Raw genomic sequence first — 19,478 nt, 5'->3', positions numbered from 1 at the left:
CAAAAGGATTCCTTCTAGTCTGGCATGCCCCACTTTACACAGGCCATAGAGAACTGGTGCCAGTGGTGCATAATCAAAACTTTTGTGAACCTTTGCAATCAAATACTCAAATCTGAAAGCTTTTACATGTCAGAACTCAGTATCACCGCTGCAGGAAGTGTTTTATTTGTCGGTTGGGATTTTTTTATGGAAACTGCATAAAAGCCCTAGAGGACTACAGGTCGTGGAGATCGCGTTAAACAGAAAGCTGCCCAACATTACTGTCAAAACACCGCTAAGAAGACAGTTCATTAACAGAATAATGCATTTTACATTCAGGTATTTCCTCTCTCAAAAGCAGTCATCTCAGAAGGAAAAACAAATATATCAGTAGTGAAGGCCACATACTTTTGCATTTGATGAGCTGAAATGCAAAAAATAATTAAAGCATCTTGTAAGACAAAAAAAAAAAAAACAAACCAAAATAGAAAATCAAACAAAAACCAAACACAGAACTGCTGGAAAGTGATTATTAAGTTGATGGGGTGGTCAGCACGGAAACTGATGGGAATGCTACAGCAGAACTGACCACAAGTACAAGGAAATAGGAACAGGAACATGGTACAGGCACCAACTAGAAAAACTGTAACTTGTCAACTTGTAAACAAGAAAAAGCATTTCACAGATTAAAAGTTCTAGGGAAGTAAACTTCTTTAAATTATTTTGTCAGTTCAACCCTGATTTAAAAAAGTATGGCTAGCAAAAATACATAAGCCTCAGCATATTTATAAGTCTTGATCAGAGCAGCCATGAGCCTTGGATAAACGGCTGGAAACAAACACCCTTCTGCTAAGGATGAAAGAAAAATACTCCGTTCTCTTCTTTCTCTCATTCCCCAATCCACACGTGTACATGTAGAATTCCCATGCTCCGAGGGAATCTTGATGCTGCTATAGATTGAGACGTGGGGAGACTGGTGGAGGAAAACAGACAAACTCTCTTAAAATACTACGGGCCACGTCAACATTATTCTGAGCGATTTCAAGTGCCCTCTTGACTTCTTCAAAGGAATAGCCCTCTCCCATGAGTTTGGCAATTTTTGCATCCACATTTTCCATTGAACTGTCAGAGCTGTATGCTTTCCTGTGGTGTATTTCCGGTGCAGTCCTCCGAGGAAGTGGCTTAGGGGGCCTGGCTGGTGCTTGCGAACCATCTGTTTCAAATAAAGGAGATAAAAATCACCATAAATTGGCTTAAAACTGCGATATAGGTTGACCTCATGAAGAGGTCTACAAAATAAAGTTCTAAAGAAACATGAAAAGATGTTTTAGACGGTGGGACTGAGTGCGCCCTCAGCGAGTTTGCCGATGACACCAAGCTGTGCGGTTCGGTTGATACCCTGGAGGGAAGGAATGCCATCCAGAGGGTGATGGGCTGATGCCAACCTCATGAAGTTTAACCACGCCAAGTGCAAGGTCCTACACCTGGCACAGCTACAGGCTGGGCAGAGAAGAGATTCAGAGCAGCCCAAGGAGAAGGACTTGGGGGTGCTGGTCGATGAGAAAATGAACATGAGCCGGCTTCAGTGTGCGCTCGCAGCCGAGAAAGCAACCGTATCCTGGGCTGCATCAAAAGGAGCGTGACCAGCAGGTCATGGAGGTGATCCTGCCCCTCTGCTCTGCTCTTGTGAGACTTCACCTGGAGCATTGTGTGCAGTTCTGGTGTCCTCAACATAAAATGGACATGGAGCTGTTGGAACAAGTCCAGAGGAGGCCACGAGGACGATCAGGGGACTGGAGCACCTCCTGTATGAAGACAGGCTGAGAAAGTTGGGGCTGTTCAGCCTGGAGAAGAGAAGGCTGCATGGGGACCTCAGAGCAGCCTTCCAGTATCTGAAGGGGGGCTATAGGGATGCTGGGGAGGGACTCTTCATTAGGGACTGTAGTGACAGGACAAGGGGTAACGGGTTAAAACTTAAACAGGGGTAGTTTAGATTGGATCTAAAGAGGAAATTCTTTCCAGTGAGGGTGGTGAGGCACTGGAATGGGTCGCCCAGGGAGGTTGTGAATGCTCCATCCCTGGCAGTGTTCAAGGCCAGGCTGGACAAAGCCTTGGGTGAGATGGTTTAGTGTGAGGTGTCCCTGCCCATGGCAGGGGGGTTAGAAGTAGATGATCTTAAGGTCCTTTCCAACCCTAACTATTCTATGATTCTGTGATTTAATTCACTGCTACCTCTCATTTGAAAATCTGGGCAGAAGCTGAATTCCTCAAGAACATCCAAAATGGAAATAATGCAAAACCCCACTATTTTAATGATAAGGCAGGAACATGCAAGTTACAATCTGAATTATCCATAGCTGGAAGAAAGTATGTAACTAGGCTGAAATTAGCCGGTCAAACCTTTAAAGGCTCTCCACTGCCAAGCCCCAGTTTGAGAACTTGTTAGTCTGTTAGAAACCCCCCAAAACTACAACCCACAAACCAAACCAACTGGATCACAACTTTATTCGCGACCGTAAGTTGTGCAGAAGAGGAAGCCAGCCAAATCTGCCTGAGGGAAAAAATTCCTCTGCTTACTGGTACATCTTGCAGATTCTCTGCAGTCAATTGCAGTTCAGTTCATGCATAGCAGTTAGCAGAAGTACAGAAATAACTGGGTTCTCAAGAAACCCCTCCAGCCCAATTATTTTCAGTGGCCAGAACAGAACACAACCCTTCCTCTCCAGCCCCCCTTTGGCAATACCTCCCCTTTCCTTCTCTTCCATGGAAAGGTTACTTTCACCGTTAATGCTGGTGCTAAGGATCATGATGTAAAAAGCAAACATACAAACTTGCTAATCTCCTGAGTCAAGAGTTCTGTGCTCAAGTAAACTTGGCACTTTAATGAAACCCCTTCATCCTCACTGATTCCACAATAAGAAGCTTAAATACAAGCATGGACAGAGTGGAAAACACTTTCAAGAGCAAAGTATTTAAAAAAAAATAATAAAGTCTTTAATCCTTCAAAAAGGATTCAAAAAGTTGCATCGACAGTGACTTTGATAGATAAATTAGAGGAGTTTCTGGCTGCAATGCTTGCTGTTTACTTACACTGACAGCAAGAGCATTTTGCAATGTGAAGTACTTCAGAGATAGTTTTTTAGTGATGAAAGAATGCTGCAGCTCTAGTATTGCTGTTACAACATGCTACCTTATTGTAACACTGAAATAGAACTGTAATTTAACTGATAGAAACAGTCAGGATGAATGAAAATAGTTGACATTAGTGCAAGACTAACCAAGGTGTATTCTTCTCAAGTTTCCATGCATTCACATGAGAGTGTTGCTAGACAGTTGAATCCTATTTCTTAATTCAGAGAAGATAAGCAAACAGTACTTTTAGCAAGATGGTGATATTCATATTACAAATGGATGGGAAAATTTCATTAAAAATTTACAGTAAGGGGCTAAAATTAACTGTGTTCTAATTTCATTGCCTATTTTCCTTGCAAATGGTTATGCACAGCCTACAGGCTCTAAGGGCTATTTCATATATGTAATGATCTTTTTTTCTCCCTGAAGATAAAAATACTTACATAAATGCTAAAAATTCTACTAAACACAGGGCCTGAAGCAGGCCCAAACCTGCTATGAAGATGTGGAAGATCCATGAAACACGCTGGTTTGAGGAATTAAGCATAGCTCAGGAAATGCAATCGCTACAACTAAATCAAAGCCAAGTTCAAATTCCTTATGTCACTTATTTTAGACAACTCGAGCCTTTAACAGAAGAATGTTCTTTAAACAATGATCTACCGTGTTAAAAACCATCAGTTTCCTTTCACAAACATTTCAAGCTTTTAATACAGACATTTTGTTATGGATTGCCTTCCTGTAGAGGATGGAACAAAATTAATCTGCAGACTTTACATATTCCCCGGGCCTGAAGTACAGAAGAAATTCCTTAAGCATATATCAGATCCTTCTGTGTTCCGCGAGTTATTTTTTGCTATGCCCAGTCTAATACGGGCTTAAATCTTATTTCTTGCTTAAAACCTCCACTTTGCTCAAGTTTCCAAACAAACTCTACTAAGCGATCCCGTCACTAAGAAAGGTCACTTTTAATTCTGTCAGCAGATTTGCAGCATAGGCATTTTATTCTCACTGCAGTGACAACTCTCTATAGCACAGATGCTTTAAGATCTTCAGGCCTCTTTAACTCAATTCCCATTATTATTTTTTTAAGCACTGGCATCTTTTTCAGTATCTTCACATCCATATACGATTTTAGCTGAAGCTGGGTATCACACTGGATCCTGAGCTTAAAGATACTAAGCCTAAGCTGCCTGTCCATCTGGACACTGAGATATAGAGGTATTTAAGCAAGACTTCCCTTCCCAACCTCCCATCCTCTGATATTTCAGTCACTGTGGATGCCTAACTATAAATTTGAATAGATTTTCTAACTGTGTAATTCAATTAACAGTTTCTATAGCAAGGAGTTTCCTCTATCCCTCACATTTCTGTAATTCAGCACCACATTTAACCCTTGGATAACAGGTCAATATAAAGGCAGACACAGGCTCACTTAATAAGTGAGAAGCATGTAAAAAATTGTAAGGTGAATGCTCAGTGGCAGACTAGGAAGAGAATATTTGTAACAATGCCAACTATCTATTCCTCTCTGCTGTGAAATGGCCCTCCTCTATGCTACCCTTGCTGTTCCTCTTGTATGTTCCGTGGGCTTTCACCAACAGACTGAGAAGCATCAGAGAACCACATGATGAAGGCTTGTTGACCAAGGCCCTCTCTACAGCAAGCAGCTGCATCTAATCTAACTGGAGTAACAGGAACAAAGCATCCCCAGGGGACATCTATACTAAGGGGCAGAGAGAGCAGGGGCAAAGTGAGAAAGGAATAACTGCACATATTCATCCCTTAAGCTACAGCTTGCCCAGAGAACCTGTGGCTGCCCCATCCGTGGCAGAGTTCAAAGCCAGGTTGGATGGGCTTTGAGCAAGCTGCTCTAGCAGAAGGTGTCCCTACCCATGGTAGGGCTGTTGTAACTAGATGGTCTTTAAGGTCTCTTCCAACCCAAACCATTCTATGATTCCATGATCTTCATATTTTGTATTACTGTGGCATATTATCCCCCCCCAGCTTAATTCAAATGAACTCTGAAATGATAGGGAACACCCTCCCCTAAAATTGCCATGCAAAGGAATTTAAATTTGCATCCAAGTGCTTTAATAAGGCCAGGTGAGTGAACAGGCAGCAGACATCTATGTAAGAGGCCTAATTTTCTTCTACCTTTTCCAGATATCATTGGCTGTGCTTAGGTAAACTATGCTAACTACTAGCAATATCTCCTTCTTTTGCTTTGATTGTAATAGGTTTTAAATGTCGTACTTCAGACGTTTGAAAAACACGCCTTTGGGATAGTTGGGTGCATAGCTGAGAGCTATTACTTAAGTGTTCAATACTGAATACGCTACTGAATTAGAATAAATTTCCCATTTAACAGTTCAGTTAAACATCACGAGAACAATCTTAAAACAGTCAAACTGAAGCACAGAGGTTAAAGGATTCCCCATGCTGTTCTAGGGAGCCAGTGGCTAAATTCTAATTAGATTTGAGAGCGAACTACACTTCTTTTCCAGCTAGTTCAAAGAATCACCATACAAAAGGGCTGAAATAAAGAATTACCTTTCAGAATAAATGTTCAGAATAAATGCAAAAACAAGGGTTCTGAATACTGTTACACTCTCTACATTGTCTTTTTAAAACATAGATGAAGGTGCATCTCTTCATCCCGAAGCTCATCAGTTCTGTTCTATGGAATTACTGCTACTGTAAAAAACAGCTTTCCAATTAAGAGTTTGGCATGATCTATCACATAGCTTTCATTTAAGTGAGAGTTAATTCAATACTTTGCTGCGCATCATGCTGATTTACAATAGTATTTATGGCAAAGGCCAACACGCGAGTGTTTTAGATGGCTGTGGGAAACATACAGATAGAAAAGTCTTTATTATGTGACATCAGAAAGCTCCAAGATCTTAAGAAGCAAGCATCCTGCTGCAATATAGGAAAATTCAAAATTGCTCTAGCACAGAAGTGCAAGAATTGCAGGAAAACTCTGTAGCTTTAAAAGGGCACAGTTTGTACTAGAAAAGAAGTTAAAATGCGCTAAATAAATCAGGTTAACGTTGTAAGACAAACAGATCCCTCTTAGTGCCACATATAAAACAATATAAAACAATTTTTTCCTAGCAACGGGGGGGGGAGAGAAACACTGTTCTATAAGTAGAGGTATCCTCTCAAAAGTGCTATTATTTACCAGAGCATCACACTAATTCTCAACAGTGCTATTCATTAAAAATTCTGTAGCACTCTTCAGGCTTGCTTGATTTCCCCTGATACTTTGAGTTGGAAAAATACATTCTTCCCTACAACCAGCAGAGTGAATGAATGAAGCTATGTATTCCTGAGAAGGAGAGATATCATTTCTCTTAAGAAAAAAATCATTTTTCCCCACTTCTGATTGTTGCAATTAAACACTGCTTACCACTACAACCGAAAGATTTGAGAATGAAAACCCTTTCTTCATGCATTAGAAAAGATTTTTCACGAACAAACAATAATTCAAAGCATTCCTTGGCTTTTTCTATGTGTGCTCTCTCCACACAACAAGTGAGGTAGGTGGGGCAATCCTCCCCCTGCCTCGTATACCACACACATCTAAAGAAACGAAAATCCATCTAAAAAATGGTCAAAGTACTCTGAAATACAGGTAATACTGTTATTATTTCAATTAACCAGAGTAGCTTTCCTTTAAATACTATTTGTACGGCCTGAAAACCATGAGCAAAATATCTATGGCAGAGGAATTACTTCTACTGTACCTGTCCTGTGGCAAACAGAAGTCTGAATTTTATTTGGTTCTGGTTCTTGGTGTTTTCTCACAAAACAGTTGGGCTTTTTTTTCCTTTTCTTTGTTTTTTGTTAAACAAAAAATGGAAGTGAGTTGCTTGTGGTCCCTGCAGCAGGATTCCTGATCTCCTGTGAGCTTTACAGGCGGCAGGAAAAGCTCTGCCTTTCTCAAAAACTAAGGAACACTAGAACTTGCATAAGCATTTCGTTTGGCAGCTAGTGAAATTGATGCCATTAATATCTACAGCTACAGACAACAGGTAGCCACTTCTACCTTTATTGCAGAACTTTAATCTCCATTACCCTTTGATGATTTTGTAGTTTTGTAAAGCAATATTAACCATGGCCATTTATTGCCTGGAATGACAAAACCCTCACTGGACTTCATGGATGGAAGTTATTTGCTTCAGGAAGTTGCAATTTTCTACAAGAACAGTTTTCTACCTTACCTGAAGAGGGAGGAAGCTGATCATAGTCTTGAGATGTCCTATTTGTTTTGACATTTTCTCCAGTTACTCTACGAGCAGGTGGCAAAGGAACATGACCAGTTATCGGATCAAAGTGGGGATCTGTAATAACAGAACCAAAAAGGTGTCTTAGAATGATTAGGGTTATTATTTGGGGGAAGGCTGATGCACAGAAGCTAGAAACACAGGTTTGGATACGCATGTGCGCCATAGCACGTGCATATGCAGATATGCATCCAAAATCAACATTTCCATAGTAGACACACAACTGTGCCTTGAAGTGACAAACGAGAGCACAGCTCAAAGGTGATCTATGCTGCACTGACCATAGCTTTTCTGCTTACATCCATGACGTAACTTTCAATTACCAACTCTGACACTGTTAGGATTGTAGATGGCAAAGCACAGAAGATGTTGCAAAGCCTCAGCAGCACAATGAAAAGTACAAAATCATAACATGGTTTGGGTTGGAAGAAGCTTTAAAGATCATCTAGTTCCAACACCCCTGCCACAGGGAAAGGACACCAGTTACTCAGTCTGGTTACAGCTCCATAGCGCTTCTAGGCTTTGCAGTTGGCAAAGACCGCAGGGCAGATTTCTTATCCATGCAGTCCCAGGTAAATATCAGAGAGTGAATACTAGAGCCTGGTAAATGCTGGGAGCAGGCTTTTCAGTTGTCTCCGATGAATGATTACAGGAGCAGTATTTAAAAAATTAAATATATAGTCCTGGCATATTGTGCCCTCCTTTTTTCTCTTTGGCTATTGAGGATGCAGCTGAGCACGTGTTAACAGCATCCTGGACTTGGTTTCTGCTCTGGACTCAGAAGTGTGCTTGGTATGTGAGTGCAATTTTTTGCTGTTGTTGATGATGGAATTATTATTCTAATCTGACAGACTTTGATGGATAGCTGGGAAATCACACCCAAGACTTGCATGGAAACCCATCATCAAAACCTCATCATAAATCATCTACAGCAGTTTATTTGACAAGACGCAAAGTGAGTAATACAGCTTTAGAAATACCATATGAATAGAAAGACCAATGCACACAGCTACGTGTGCCCAAGCAGATGCATACACTTCTAAGATTAATTAAAACTGCTGCTGTAAGACTGCATTCACTATGCAACTATGACAACAATACGTGATTATAGACACATTTTCCAAATTTGTACTTAAAAGCTATTAAATGCTGTTAAAATTATCACTGATGATTTAGATTTCTTTTTGGAAATAACACTTAAACATTTAAAACACTGCATGTTGCTGAGAACTGCAAACAGATAGACAGAGCTTGCGTGTGTCTGTGTGTGACAGTTTCTGTTTTCCCTCTCCATTACCATTAGAACTGAATGGGGCAGTGTGTGTTTCTGCATGCAGACTGGTCTGCTGAAGATCATACTATCTTTATTTTCAAGTACAGAAAATAAATTCATTCCTGGCCCTACATTTCTGAAGATCAACCTTTACCTCCTGCAACGTGCTGAGGCTTTTTACCTGGATGCATCCATTGTAAGAAAAAGTAACGCACGGAGCTGAACATAAATTATAAACACACATAGTTTTGGCAACTTGCTCAACGTCAGGCCTTGGCTGGTTGCAAAAAACCCCGTAAGAAAAACATTCCATAAAAGGTCACTGCAGTTCAACCTAACCTAGCTCGCTTTCAACCCACAGCTAGGATCATTCACAAAGGTCAGCCAAACGCCTGACAAGCTGTCAGGCCATTGGAGTTGCACATGACTGCTTGTCATCTACATTCTGGCCTTCATGATATTATAGCCAAAACATTTCAAGTTACCCCTCTCCATACAGCCTCCAAGAAAACCAGAGAGGAAGACATCTACCCACAGCACCACAAGGCACCACAAGGCAGATCACCACTGAAAATATTCCTGGGACAGGTAAATTTAAGATACCAACAAGCTTTGGAAGCAAATGTATTCAACTTCATTAATCTGATAATCAAATACTTTTCAACTCAGAGACAAAATCTGCATATTGTTAACACAGATTTTATGCCTTTTAAAAGCAAATTACGAGACTGAAAAAGTGTCACTGCACTTTATGGAGAGAGAGAGGTGAAAACTTGACTTACTGAAAAAGTTATGAATAACAGATGTTTGCAACTGTGGTTAAAATTAATATAGCTTTGCAGCAAAATTTTACAACAGTTTTAACAACGCAGGATGCTCTTTTCCCTTAGTTTCTAGCTTTTCCTCAAGTTCCAACGTGAACGTGAACTCCATGAATTAAGTTTCACTTTGGGAAACCATGGAGTTGACAGGATTCAGACTAGAATTACAGACTACAACAGGAAACTTGGGGCTTCACAAATAAGAAGCAGGAAGTACAATTTGCCAAAGTGTCTAGCCTGGTACAGAACTACTGTCCTTATTTCATTACGTTCTGATAATGAGAAGTTAAGTCTTCTGATATTCTGAGTTGTTTCATCTCCACCATTAAAAAAAAACTGTATTTTTTAATATTTTATATAATGAAGTATAGATAAAACAGGCTTCTGAAGCCTGATGGCAACTTTATCACAGAACAGATAAGCTTCTGAAATAAAAGAAAATGAAATAAAATCCATTGTGTCCTTTGTATTCCTACCAGAATGAAGGAACAGTTCATGTCCTGAAGAAGGTCGGCTTCCTGAGCCAGCAGGTTTTGTGTGCTCAATCATGCTGTGCCGAGCAGGCGGTGGCGGTGGTGGTAGTGAAGGGGGTGAGTTATCAAATGCATCTTCACCTGCATTTTAGAAAAGAATTATTAGATGAGCAAAGCTTCATAAGGAGCTGTAGGATAAAGAGTGAAGCTTAAACTTGATTTTTCTCTGGCTGCTGAGGTCTTTACTCCAAGGGTTCATCAAGCAGTTCAGTGACTCCAGTAATGAAACTGCAAACCTGACTCACTATGCACAATCCTCTGCTAAAACATGCTCCAAATGACCCCGGCAGTGCTCAGTTTCTTTTCTGGGATGAGAGGATAGGTTTCTTTTAGTGGCTTAATTGCAATGAGTGTATTATAACGAAAGCTTCACTGAATATCATTGCAGAATAATAGCTATATTTCAGTGGCTAAACAAATTATTTATATTCAAACACCAACGCTGACTACATTGAATCTGCTACATTTATACTGCCCATTATCTTTATCTGCTGTTTTAAAGCTCTGACAGCATATATAAACTGAATTTTCTAGGGCTTGGCAGAAGAATGCACCCCTTACACAAGGTGGTACAGACAGGACCGGAATTACCAAGCAGTGTGATTTTTGTGTGTTCTTCTGCCATCAACGCTATGTACCCTTTGCAACTCGGGAACACTTCAGGGACCAGAGAGAGTATAGCACAGGAACATGGAAAATGTTCAAAAGGTTTTATGGAACCAGAAAACTGAATGGTGACACATACACACTGACACAGTAATGCAGCTGAGCTTGTCAAAGAAGGTGTGTGTGGGGGCCAAGCACAGCCCCAGCTCACTGACTTGTATGTAGGAGAGCAGCACAGAAATGGGGGTTGGTGACTGTAGGCAGCAGCGAGTTTTGAACTGTCCTTTGACAGTGGAAGAAACCCGGAAATACACTTATTAGTTTTTAGTTTTCTTTGACTTAAATAGCACCTCTTCAGCAGTCTTCTTTATATGTGATAAAAGAAATGAAATTATTTAAGCTCCAATAGGAAAAACCCTCCACTCTTGCACTCAATTGCAATGCTCAAACTTCACAGTAAGGGACAAAAAAATTACAATGTATTTTAGGGAAAACAGGTTTGGTTTTCTTTATAGCTACAATAAAGATTTAGCATGCCTTTTCATCTGTCTTGCATGGGCTGACAGACAGATACCAAGCACAGATCATTGACACAAATACTGACTTTACAGCTGTAATATTTAGCTCATAGCTTCTCTGGTACTCCTAACATACTCAACATTGGTTGTTTTTCAGTAAACATGTCATTTGGTTCATCTAGGCAATGTTTAACCATTAAATTTAAATGTAATCAGCAAAAAGTCTGCAACCTAAAGGGGGCACCAGAAGATCATAATCGGAGGGTGTCCTGTTGAGCAAAGAGCTGTGTTTTGGGTTGTCTCTGGTAGGAGGTCGTGCAGGTGGCAAAGGTACTGGAACAGTAGGTGCATCACAGACATCTCCTGAATGACACAATCACAAGAAGTGAATGTTTTCTTGCTGTACCCCTAGAACAGCACAGAGTAAAGGTTCTCGCTAAACAGTGGAAAATAAAAGCATACCTAGCTCTGGATGTTTTGATTTCTTCATCTCGGAAGCAGCACTGTGCGTTCCATTTGTTACTCCAGCACATTGACCATTCTCGCATACCCTGAAAACATACATTAAATAGGGAACAGTCAACCAGCTATCCAAGTATGAATTCCCAAAATGACCAAGTACCCGAGCTGGCAGTTTGTTATATGGAAACAAATGAAAGATGACAAGCTGCATCCATTTTGAATGCTTTGGGTTTCCTATTGAGAGCATATACTGGTTAACGGCCAATGAAACTGCTCTGAAGGGTCATAGTGCTTTGTCAGTGGGGTACTGACATGGCTTAAATAAGTTACTCAAGGCCACAATACAAGATAGAAGAAGAACTAATATTAAACACAGCCCTCGCTTCAGAGCTCAAGTCATTAGTTTATTCACACAGTTAAGACACAGATCCAGTCCTATTTCACCTTCCCACCTATAGAACTTTCCCTAGCAGAAACATGAAAAAGGGAAACGTGGACTTTGGTCATTAGCACTGAGGTAACAGAGAAGTCGATACACAGAATAAAACAAAGCAATAACAACAAACTCCCCCACAAACAGAGCACATCACTAACAAGAACATTGAAAAGAGATGGAACCAGCCAAAGCAGTTTTGCAGGTGCCTATTCAAACAGCTGAGTCTCACTGACACTTCTACCAGAGTTTACTTTTTTAATAGAAGCATATTATGCCTGCAAAGTTAAACAGTATTAAATTAAATATGAAAATAATCTAAGCCAAACAGTCCAAAGTCGCCTATAAACTTGTCAGTAAAATACTGAGGATTGTTTTGTAAGACACCTCTGTTCAAATATGGCAGGGAAAAGCGCAGAACAAAAGCCTTTTCGTAACATTAAATATTGCTAAAATAAACGTGAACTAACTGGGAAATGCCTCCTGCCATTGGAACTGTGGCCCCGGCCTATTCAGACAGCACCAGAGAGCTCCTTTGGAAAAAGGCCACCGTGCTAAGCAATTCCAGCTTCAAAATAAAATTCCCAACCCACCATGCACCATTATTACTAAATTCTGTCAAATCTGCCAGAGCTACGTACAGCTAAAATTCCAGATCTTGGGTTTTTACCCATAGTCTGAACATTTACAGACCTATCAGCGTTGGCCATATGGAAAGGAGGAATGAAGAAAGGTCTGGAATCATTTAAAATACATAAACAGGAAAAAGGAAGTGAAATTGTGTTTGTGGTCTCAAGAGTTATAACAAGGAGTAATGGAATAAATACGAGAATAATTACAAGACTTAACAAAATAGCTCTTGCCATTAGGGTGTTTTTTTTGTTTTGTTTTTATGAATTGATTTCCCCAGGGAAGCAGGAGAGGAAGTGTTGCTTCTAACTTTGAAATAAGATTGGTTCAATCTCTCAAATGCAGTGGATGCAATACTTCCTTTCACTCCTCAGCATATACATTAAATAACTACCAACATTCTCTACTTTAACTTGAGTCTATTCTTCATTTTCAATAATCTAGTCAGCCACGGGCAGCAAGATAACTTAGCATGGCACCACTTAGAAGTGCTCAGGTCATAATCAGCCCAGTTAAGCGATCAGTGTACAAATCACACTGAAATACCTGCTTACATCAAGAGTAAACACCAGAAAGGCAGGCAACAAATCAGTACTAACAGCAAGCCTCCTATCCTTTTCCTTGTGGAAAATCTTCATTAGAAAAAGATAGCAAATGTAATAACATAGCATTCTTCTAATAGTAGCCTAATTAGTAGTGCTGAAATCCTCTCCCTCCATTTCATATTGCTGAACTTCCCCTCCACCTGGGAAGAGGTGATCAGCTCTAACAAACCAGATAACAGAAAATAAAGACTGTGAACCATTCTTTGCATTAGCCTGGCAATATTTTTAGCACTGTCATATCTGCTGGTGAAGGAGCAAAAAGTCTTAGAGGCAATAAAAAAATTGGGATTAGGATGGAAGAATTACATAGGTCCTAAATTACAAAACATCTGGAAGAAATTTAGTTTACTGAACACCCTAGGTACTACCCAAGAACTGAGGAAGCAACACTTAGCAAAGAGATAGGAGAAGCTGTCCCTGGGGACAGAATTGAAAACGTTACAAAACTATGACAACTAAAAAAAAAAAAAGGAAAGAAAAATTATTAACAATTTTGCTAAACAACACTGAAAGGTTTTTAGCTTTTCTTGACACTTCCCATGAAATTAAAATAAGTACATTAAAATAATACAGCATCAAACAGAATCAACCTTCTTTTTGAAAGCTTTATCTCAAGCTTTCACATCTAAGCAGTCACATTAGCTAAAAGAGACATTTTATGTAGATGGAATACCGTATATGTTTATACACAAATATTTAAAAGGATTTTCCCTTTTTTAATGCTTAGGAGAATGGTTTGATTACAGTTAAAATTCTTATCAGAATAAATAAAAGGGAGAGTTGGTGGGTTTTATCACAGAGCAACCTGAATTTCAATCTGAGGTATTTTGTCTGTAGCAAGCCCTGGATTAATGCCAAAAAAAAACAAATAAGTGCAAGACCTTAGCTAAAAAAGAAGCCAAACACTAGGAAAAACTTTGAAATCAGGTTTCCATCTACAGCCTCTATTAACAGTTCTAACGGCCCAGTAAAATCCTATACTAGCCAATTGAAAGCACTCAACTCTTTTCTCTACAAAAAGGAGGATACCAGAATATAGTAGGTTTCTAGTTTTCTCAAGAATCTTTTGGAGTGCATCTAGCTAGCTGCATTTTAGTTCAGTTCAGGTGTATGAACTCAAACAAATCTCCACAAGTCATCCTCACAGCGCTCTGCTTTACATTGCAGAGAGATCTCAGAGCATGCAGACTCGGTTGCTTCTGAATGATGTTAACTCAAACGGTGTCCTGCAGGAGCCCATCCAATGTGCTGTAATTACTAAAGGGTACTCCAGCCACAGGATCATGTTAGGACTAGCCTGCATGCAAAACTTCCCAAAACAAACAGTGCGGAAGTGAGGTCTTTGGAGTCAGTTGATCCCCTCTACAGGCTCACTCCTATTGCACCACACTACTTATTAACCCAGACACAGGCCTCAGAAGCTGCTAAACCAACATACATACTCTTACATTGAGGCATTCCTGTCCAAGAAAGGTTACATCCTGTGTAACTCTAGTCACACAAGCAACTCAGCCTCTATTAGACTTTGCATGCAGAAGCACAACAACAGATAAAAAATGGCATAGGTAAGAAGGATTAGGACCTTGTATTTTTATTTTTCCATTTTTTTTCCCTTGGATAACATTAAGAGTTTTAGTCATCATTCCTTTTTTTTCCTTTTTTAAAGTCTCATATAGTAGATACGAATTTAAGTACTCAAGATCATAAAGCTCAGACAACTGTGCAATATTCACATCTATGCAGTGAAGGTTGGATCAACATTTCTAATAAAGAAGTTTTAACCTGCCTGCAAGGAGTGATGAGAGTATGGTCTTTATTCCACCTGGTCTAAATTCTGGTTAAAGAGGTCTAAAAATTGTAATTGGCTAATTTTAGGCTGACAGATCAAGCTTTACTGATGGTGGGTCCTTGACATTGCATTCTGACAGAGAGGAAAAAAAAGCAATATGCCACTGTGGTTTTTTCAATGGCAGAAGAGTCTGAACTATTTAGATCAATACTTGATGTTACTATCACACTTTTGACCTACAAGATCAGTAAAGAAGTGGCCCTTCTTCTTCCCAAGACTAATTCTCTTAATTCCAGACACTCAGGTTTTTCACGAACCAAAGCCCAAGAAATTCACTGAGAATGGCACAGCCTTCAGTTGCCATGTCTCTTGGCTCTAAATCTCCTTGCCATAATCCATTAATAATTCAGAACTGTGCTATTTTGGAGATACTATTTTGGAATATGTTTAAAGCAAAGAAAGATACATTCTCTTCCTAACAAGCAGAAAGAAAGCCTGCTGTGAAACAGGGTCAAAAAGCTAAAAAGACATAGTATACATGAGGGAAAAGAAATTAAAGCATGTAGATCCAGCTGCCAATTCACATATTTGAGTACTGCACTGCTTCTTTAAATGAATTATATGCAATATGAAAGTTTAAGATTTTCAAAGCTTCCTTTGGGAATTTCAGTCACACAATTATCATTCAAATTAAATGTGCAAGAGTTGTGGGGTTCGAGCTCCTGGTCAGTTCTGAAAACCTCATCCTAAGGGAAAAAAAAGGATCAACTGCAGAAATGGTATTCAAAAGCAGAAACTACCCAGTTCTTACACAACAGATACAATAAAGTGAACATCACAGGTTTGTGACTGTGGTGGTCAAATGAAACAGAAGCATCGAGTAATCCGAGCTTGAAAAACCAAGTCATTTTAGAAGGCAGGCAAGCTTCATCATCATTTATAAGGGCTGAATACAGCTAGAATTTTGGAAAAAGCAGAGTTTTTGTAATTAAGCTGCCTTCTATGCTGCTAAATGACCTTACCGAGCAAGAGGTTTTATATTATGACCATGAGGTGGTTGTGAGCTCAGTATTACAGGATGTGAAGGAGGAACTTTGTATTCATCATCATCATCTGTGTGATCCCTTGATTTATCAGACAGAGAATTTGCTGAAGGAACAGGACACCTAAGGAGATAAGAAAAAGATCAGTTTTCCCTTTAACTGTTGCATACTCAACCTTGATATAAGACAGAAAATACTCTTTAGCCTAAACATCCCTGATACATGGCTGTTGTACATAAGGTAACAAAAACACCATGTCAAACTAAAACTTGTATGGTTACTGGCTTTTTTGTCACTGAGAATGCATAGAGAAAAGGGCAGCTGACGTTCCAAGAGTTAAATAGTTACTTTAAGCAAGCATAACATAGAAGAGATTGCAAAGAATTAGAGTACTAAATAGGCACTTAAAAAGCTTAACCTGTTTGCACTTATCAAAAGTACTAAACAAAAGTTAATTCGGGGCAAATAGAACTTAGCAGGGCTCAGCGAGGCAGCAGACATTCATCCTTTCACTGAAGTCTTTCAGTGCCACCACAATGCTATCAAACTCCCAGAATTCGCCTGTATTTTACATGAGTTTTTTACTTCAAACATTTGTCCTTAACTGTCCTCCCAGTCAGTGGTCTATATCGCTTCCTGAAAGCGGTGGAAGACCAGAAAGTAGGTAGACTTTACAGTCTTCACTTGCAGGTAACAAGTTCCATCATGAAGAATACCTGCTGGGCACCAGATTTCTTTTCAAATGAAAACCTAACTTCTACTATCTGGCTTTCTGTTATATGAGTGTTAACAAAATTATGGGGAAAAAGTTCATTGTAGTGAGCAGTCTGGGGAAAGTAATTTTGTTAGGTATTAACAAGCTCAGCATCTTTTGGCTCTCATAAAATATAGCTAGCTTGGTTACAGGCCTAGTAAATCAACATCTTCTATTCTTTAATACATAGAGCTCCTTCATTTATAGCAATCATTCCAATGCATTAAGATAAACAAGAAACTTGCAAAACACATGAAATACAAAAGCTCACATTAAGGACTTAACTTCAGCTTGACCATATATGAAAAACACAAACAGAAATTTGACTCTAACTACTTGAACATGAGAAGCAGTAAGTGTATAACTTCAGAAATCATCTGGATATTATGCAGCAAATGGCACCTTTCTTTGACATACAAAAAAGCCAACAGCTGGAGGAACTTGAATAAAGATGTGCAAGGCATCTACAGCTATTCTGATTTGCGGCTTGGAAGTATGGCTAATGGTCCCTGAGCTGAGCTACATGCTACATTAAAAGATCCATCTACTTCATACATCATTTCGGGAAGTTCTTAAGGACTATAAGCAAATACAAGAAGGGAGTGTACATACTTTGTCTTACTATGGTCTAATTTGATTTTACCTTGAGGTTAAGAGCTAAAGACCAGGCCTATCTCCTCATTCTTAAAACACAAACAGCACCTAACTAACACAGCACACTTCTTCACAAGGGAAAAACATGTCTTTCGCTGTTGAAGATGGTGCCACATCACTTCAGAACATCGAGGTACTCTCTGAACACAACCAAATAACTAACTAGCCAGTCATGTAATTAATATTTATTAAATAAAGAATATTTATAAAACAAAAAAATAACAGGAAGGGGGAGGAAAAAGAACACAGAAAGAAGGGGGCAGATGTGCTACTTTTGTTTGAATAGATTCAAAGCTTAGATCTCTCTAGCTACTTTAACTTCAATCAGTAGTGTATTTTCTGACTTGGGAAACAAGCTCATTAAAAATGGGGATCCAACTTCTTCTGCAAAGACATACGAGTCAAAGATAGGGGAATGAAGACTTATGGCACTGAACTTCAAACTCTATATTCAAGTTTTCAACCGCTTTCTGAAGAGGGAGCAACATTTCAAACAGCAACACAGTGTGAAGTTGCTTTTTCCATCCTTGATGCCTTAGATGGACAAGAGGTTTGCATCACTGCTGCATGCCCATTTAAAGAACAGAGGGTAAAAATGTAATGGGACAATAAGAACAACGTAACATTCTCATGTAGACAGTTGAAAAGCCAACAAAGAATAAATTTTCTAATTTCTGTGGACATTAAATCATTCTTACATGGCAATCCATCATGTTCCCGAGATGCTATATATATATATATATGCCTATATGCCTCTGGGTTTTTATAAATAATCAGAAATTGAATTTCTGGCTTCTGCAGATAGCAATGTCTTTGAAATATAACTATCTAGACTAGAAATGTCTGATACTGACCAATACCAAATGTCCAAAACTGACCAAACAAGGTTGGTAGTACTGTTTTAAGCCCTCTTCACAAGCTATTGTTGGGAAAAAAACCAAGCAAAAGCCTGTTGAGAAATGGTTACTAGTTTGGAGCTATTATTAAAGACATAAGCTCCAAGTCTCCTGCTTCCAAGTGACATGTTGCTTTAAACAAGTCTTTCACACTTGTAAAGTCTCTCCCTACCTTTAAAGTAAGGAAAATATTTCCAGGTTGTAAATATTATTAATATTTAAATGTGCTTTTCATTTGTAAGGCAGTGTAAGAGCTGGAATGCTAATATATAGCTAACATACTCTCCATTAGGGCCCTAAAATTGTCCTATACTTAAATTGTATTCATATTCCAGAATTCATATTTGTAAAACATATTGCTCTTCTAATTTCACCCAGCTGTAATACTTGATTTCAAACTTCTTTTGCATTGTTCTGCTAGATGCCTATCCCATTTTCTCCATCGCTACTGAAATTCCTTCAAGATCAAATTATTTTATTAAACCTCTATTGTTCTAACACTAACTCTATTGTCCTACACAAAACCACCTAGTAAGATAAACAGACAAATATTTTACTGGTTTTTGTAACTAAACAGATGAACATTGTAATCATAAAGTAAGACATGAAACACTGAGGCATCTGTTCATCAAGCTGGTGAAATTTCCTATAATTACACTTAAAAAAAAATCCTTACCGTTACAAAGAAATACAAAACCGATCAGAACACTGTATTTAGACATGCTTTAGTTCCCTTTCCTACTCCTTAAGTGGAAAGGTTTGAAAACGGAAAGTCAGAATTACATTCCAGTAAGTGATGACTTTGTCTTCTCTAGCTTGTTGAACAGAAGGCGAGATGCCAATCTTTATTATCCTTCTGAGCACCGAGGGCCAAAGGCAAACAGAAAAAGGTTTGAGAATTCATTTTCATCAAGCCACTTAATGTCCAGCTAAGCTGTAAACCGAACTCCAGGGAAACCAACATCTCACACTCATTTAGAAGTATTTCAGGGAAAGGTTCCCATTCCATCATTTACTGGTAAACTGATTCACAGAACTTAGGACACTATGAACTTGCA

General features: G+C 39.1%; 1 protein-coding gene across 3 annotated transcripts in view; it reads right to left on the bottom strand.

The window, feature by feature from the left end:
• Positions 1-266: 266 nt before the first annotated feature.
• The window catches only part of CBLB (Cbl proto-oncogene B), a 115,420-nt gene continuing 96,208 nt past the window's right edge, over positions 267-19,478 (bottom strand). The window contains exons 13-18 of one of the 3 annotated variants that reach the window (XM_061454410.1): positions 16,096-16,239; positions 11,617-11,705; positions 11,386-11,517; positions 9,974-10,111; positions 7,341-7,460; positions 267-1,192 (exon numbers count right to left, since the gene is read on the bottom strand). In XM_061454410.1, the coding sequence (XP_061310394.1) occupies positions 930-1,192; positions 7,341-7,460; positions 9,974-10,111; positions 11,386-11,517; positions 11,617-11,705; positions 16,096-16,239 (886 nt within the window). In that variant the 3' untranslated portion in view covers positions 267-929. The remainder of the gene's footprint in view (positions 1,193-7,340; positions 7,461-9,973; positions 10,112-11,385; positions 11,518-11,616; positions 11,706-16,095; positions 16,240-19,478) is intronic. The other 2 variants (XM_061454413.1, XM_061454412.1) reach the window with 2 other exon arrangements.

This window comes from Pezoporus flaviventris, unplaced genomic scaffold (genome assembly GCF_033815535.1).
Source record: "Pezoporus flaviventris isolate CSIRO_AGI_PZ_B2104156 unplaced genomic scaffold, CSIRO_AGI_Pfla_v1 ptg000015l, whole genome shotgun sequence".
NCBI lineage: Eukaryota > Metazoa > Chordata > Aves > Psittaciformes > Psittacidae > Pezoporus > Pezoporus flaviventris.
The sequence above is the reverse complement of the archived record's forward strand: the minus strand, read 5'-3'. Positions and strand labels throughout refer to the sequence as shown.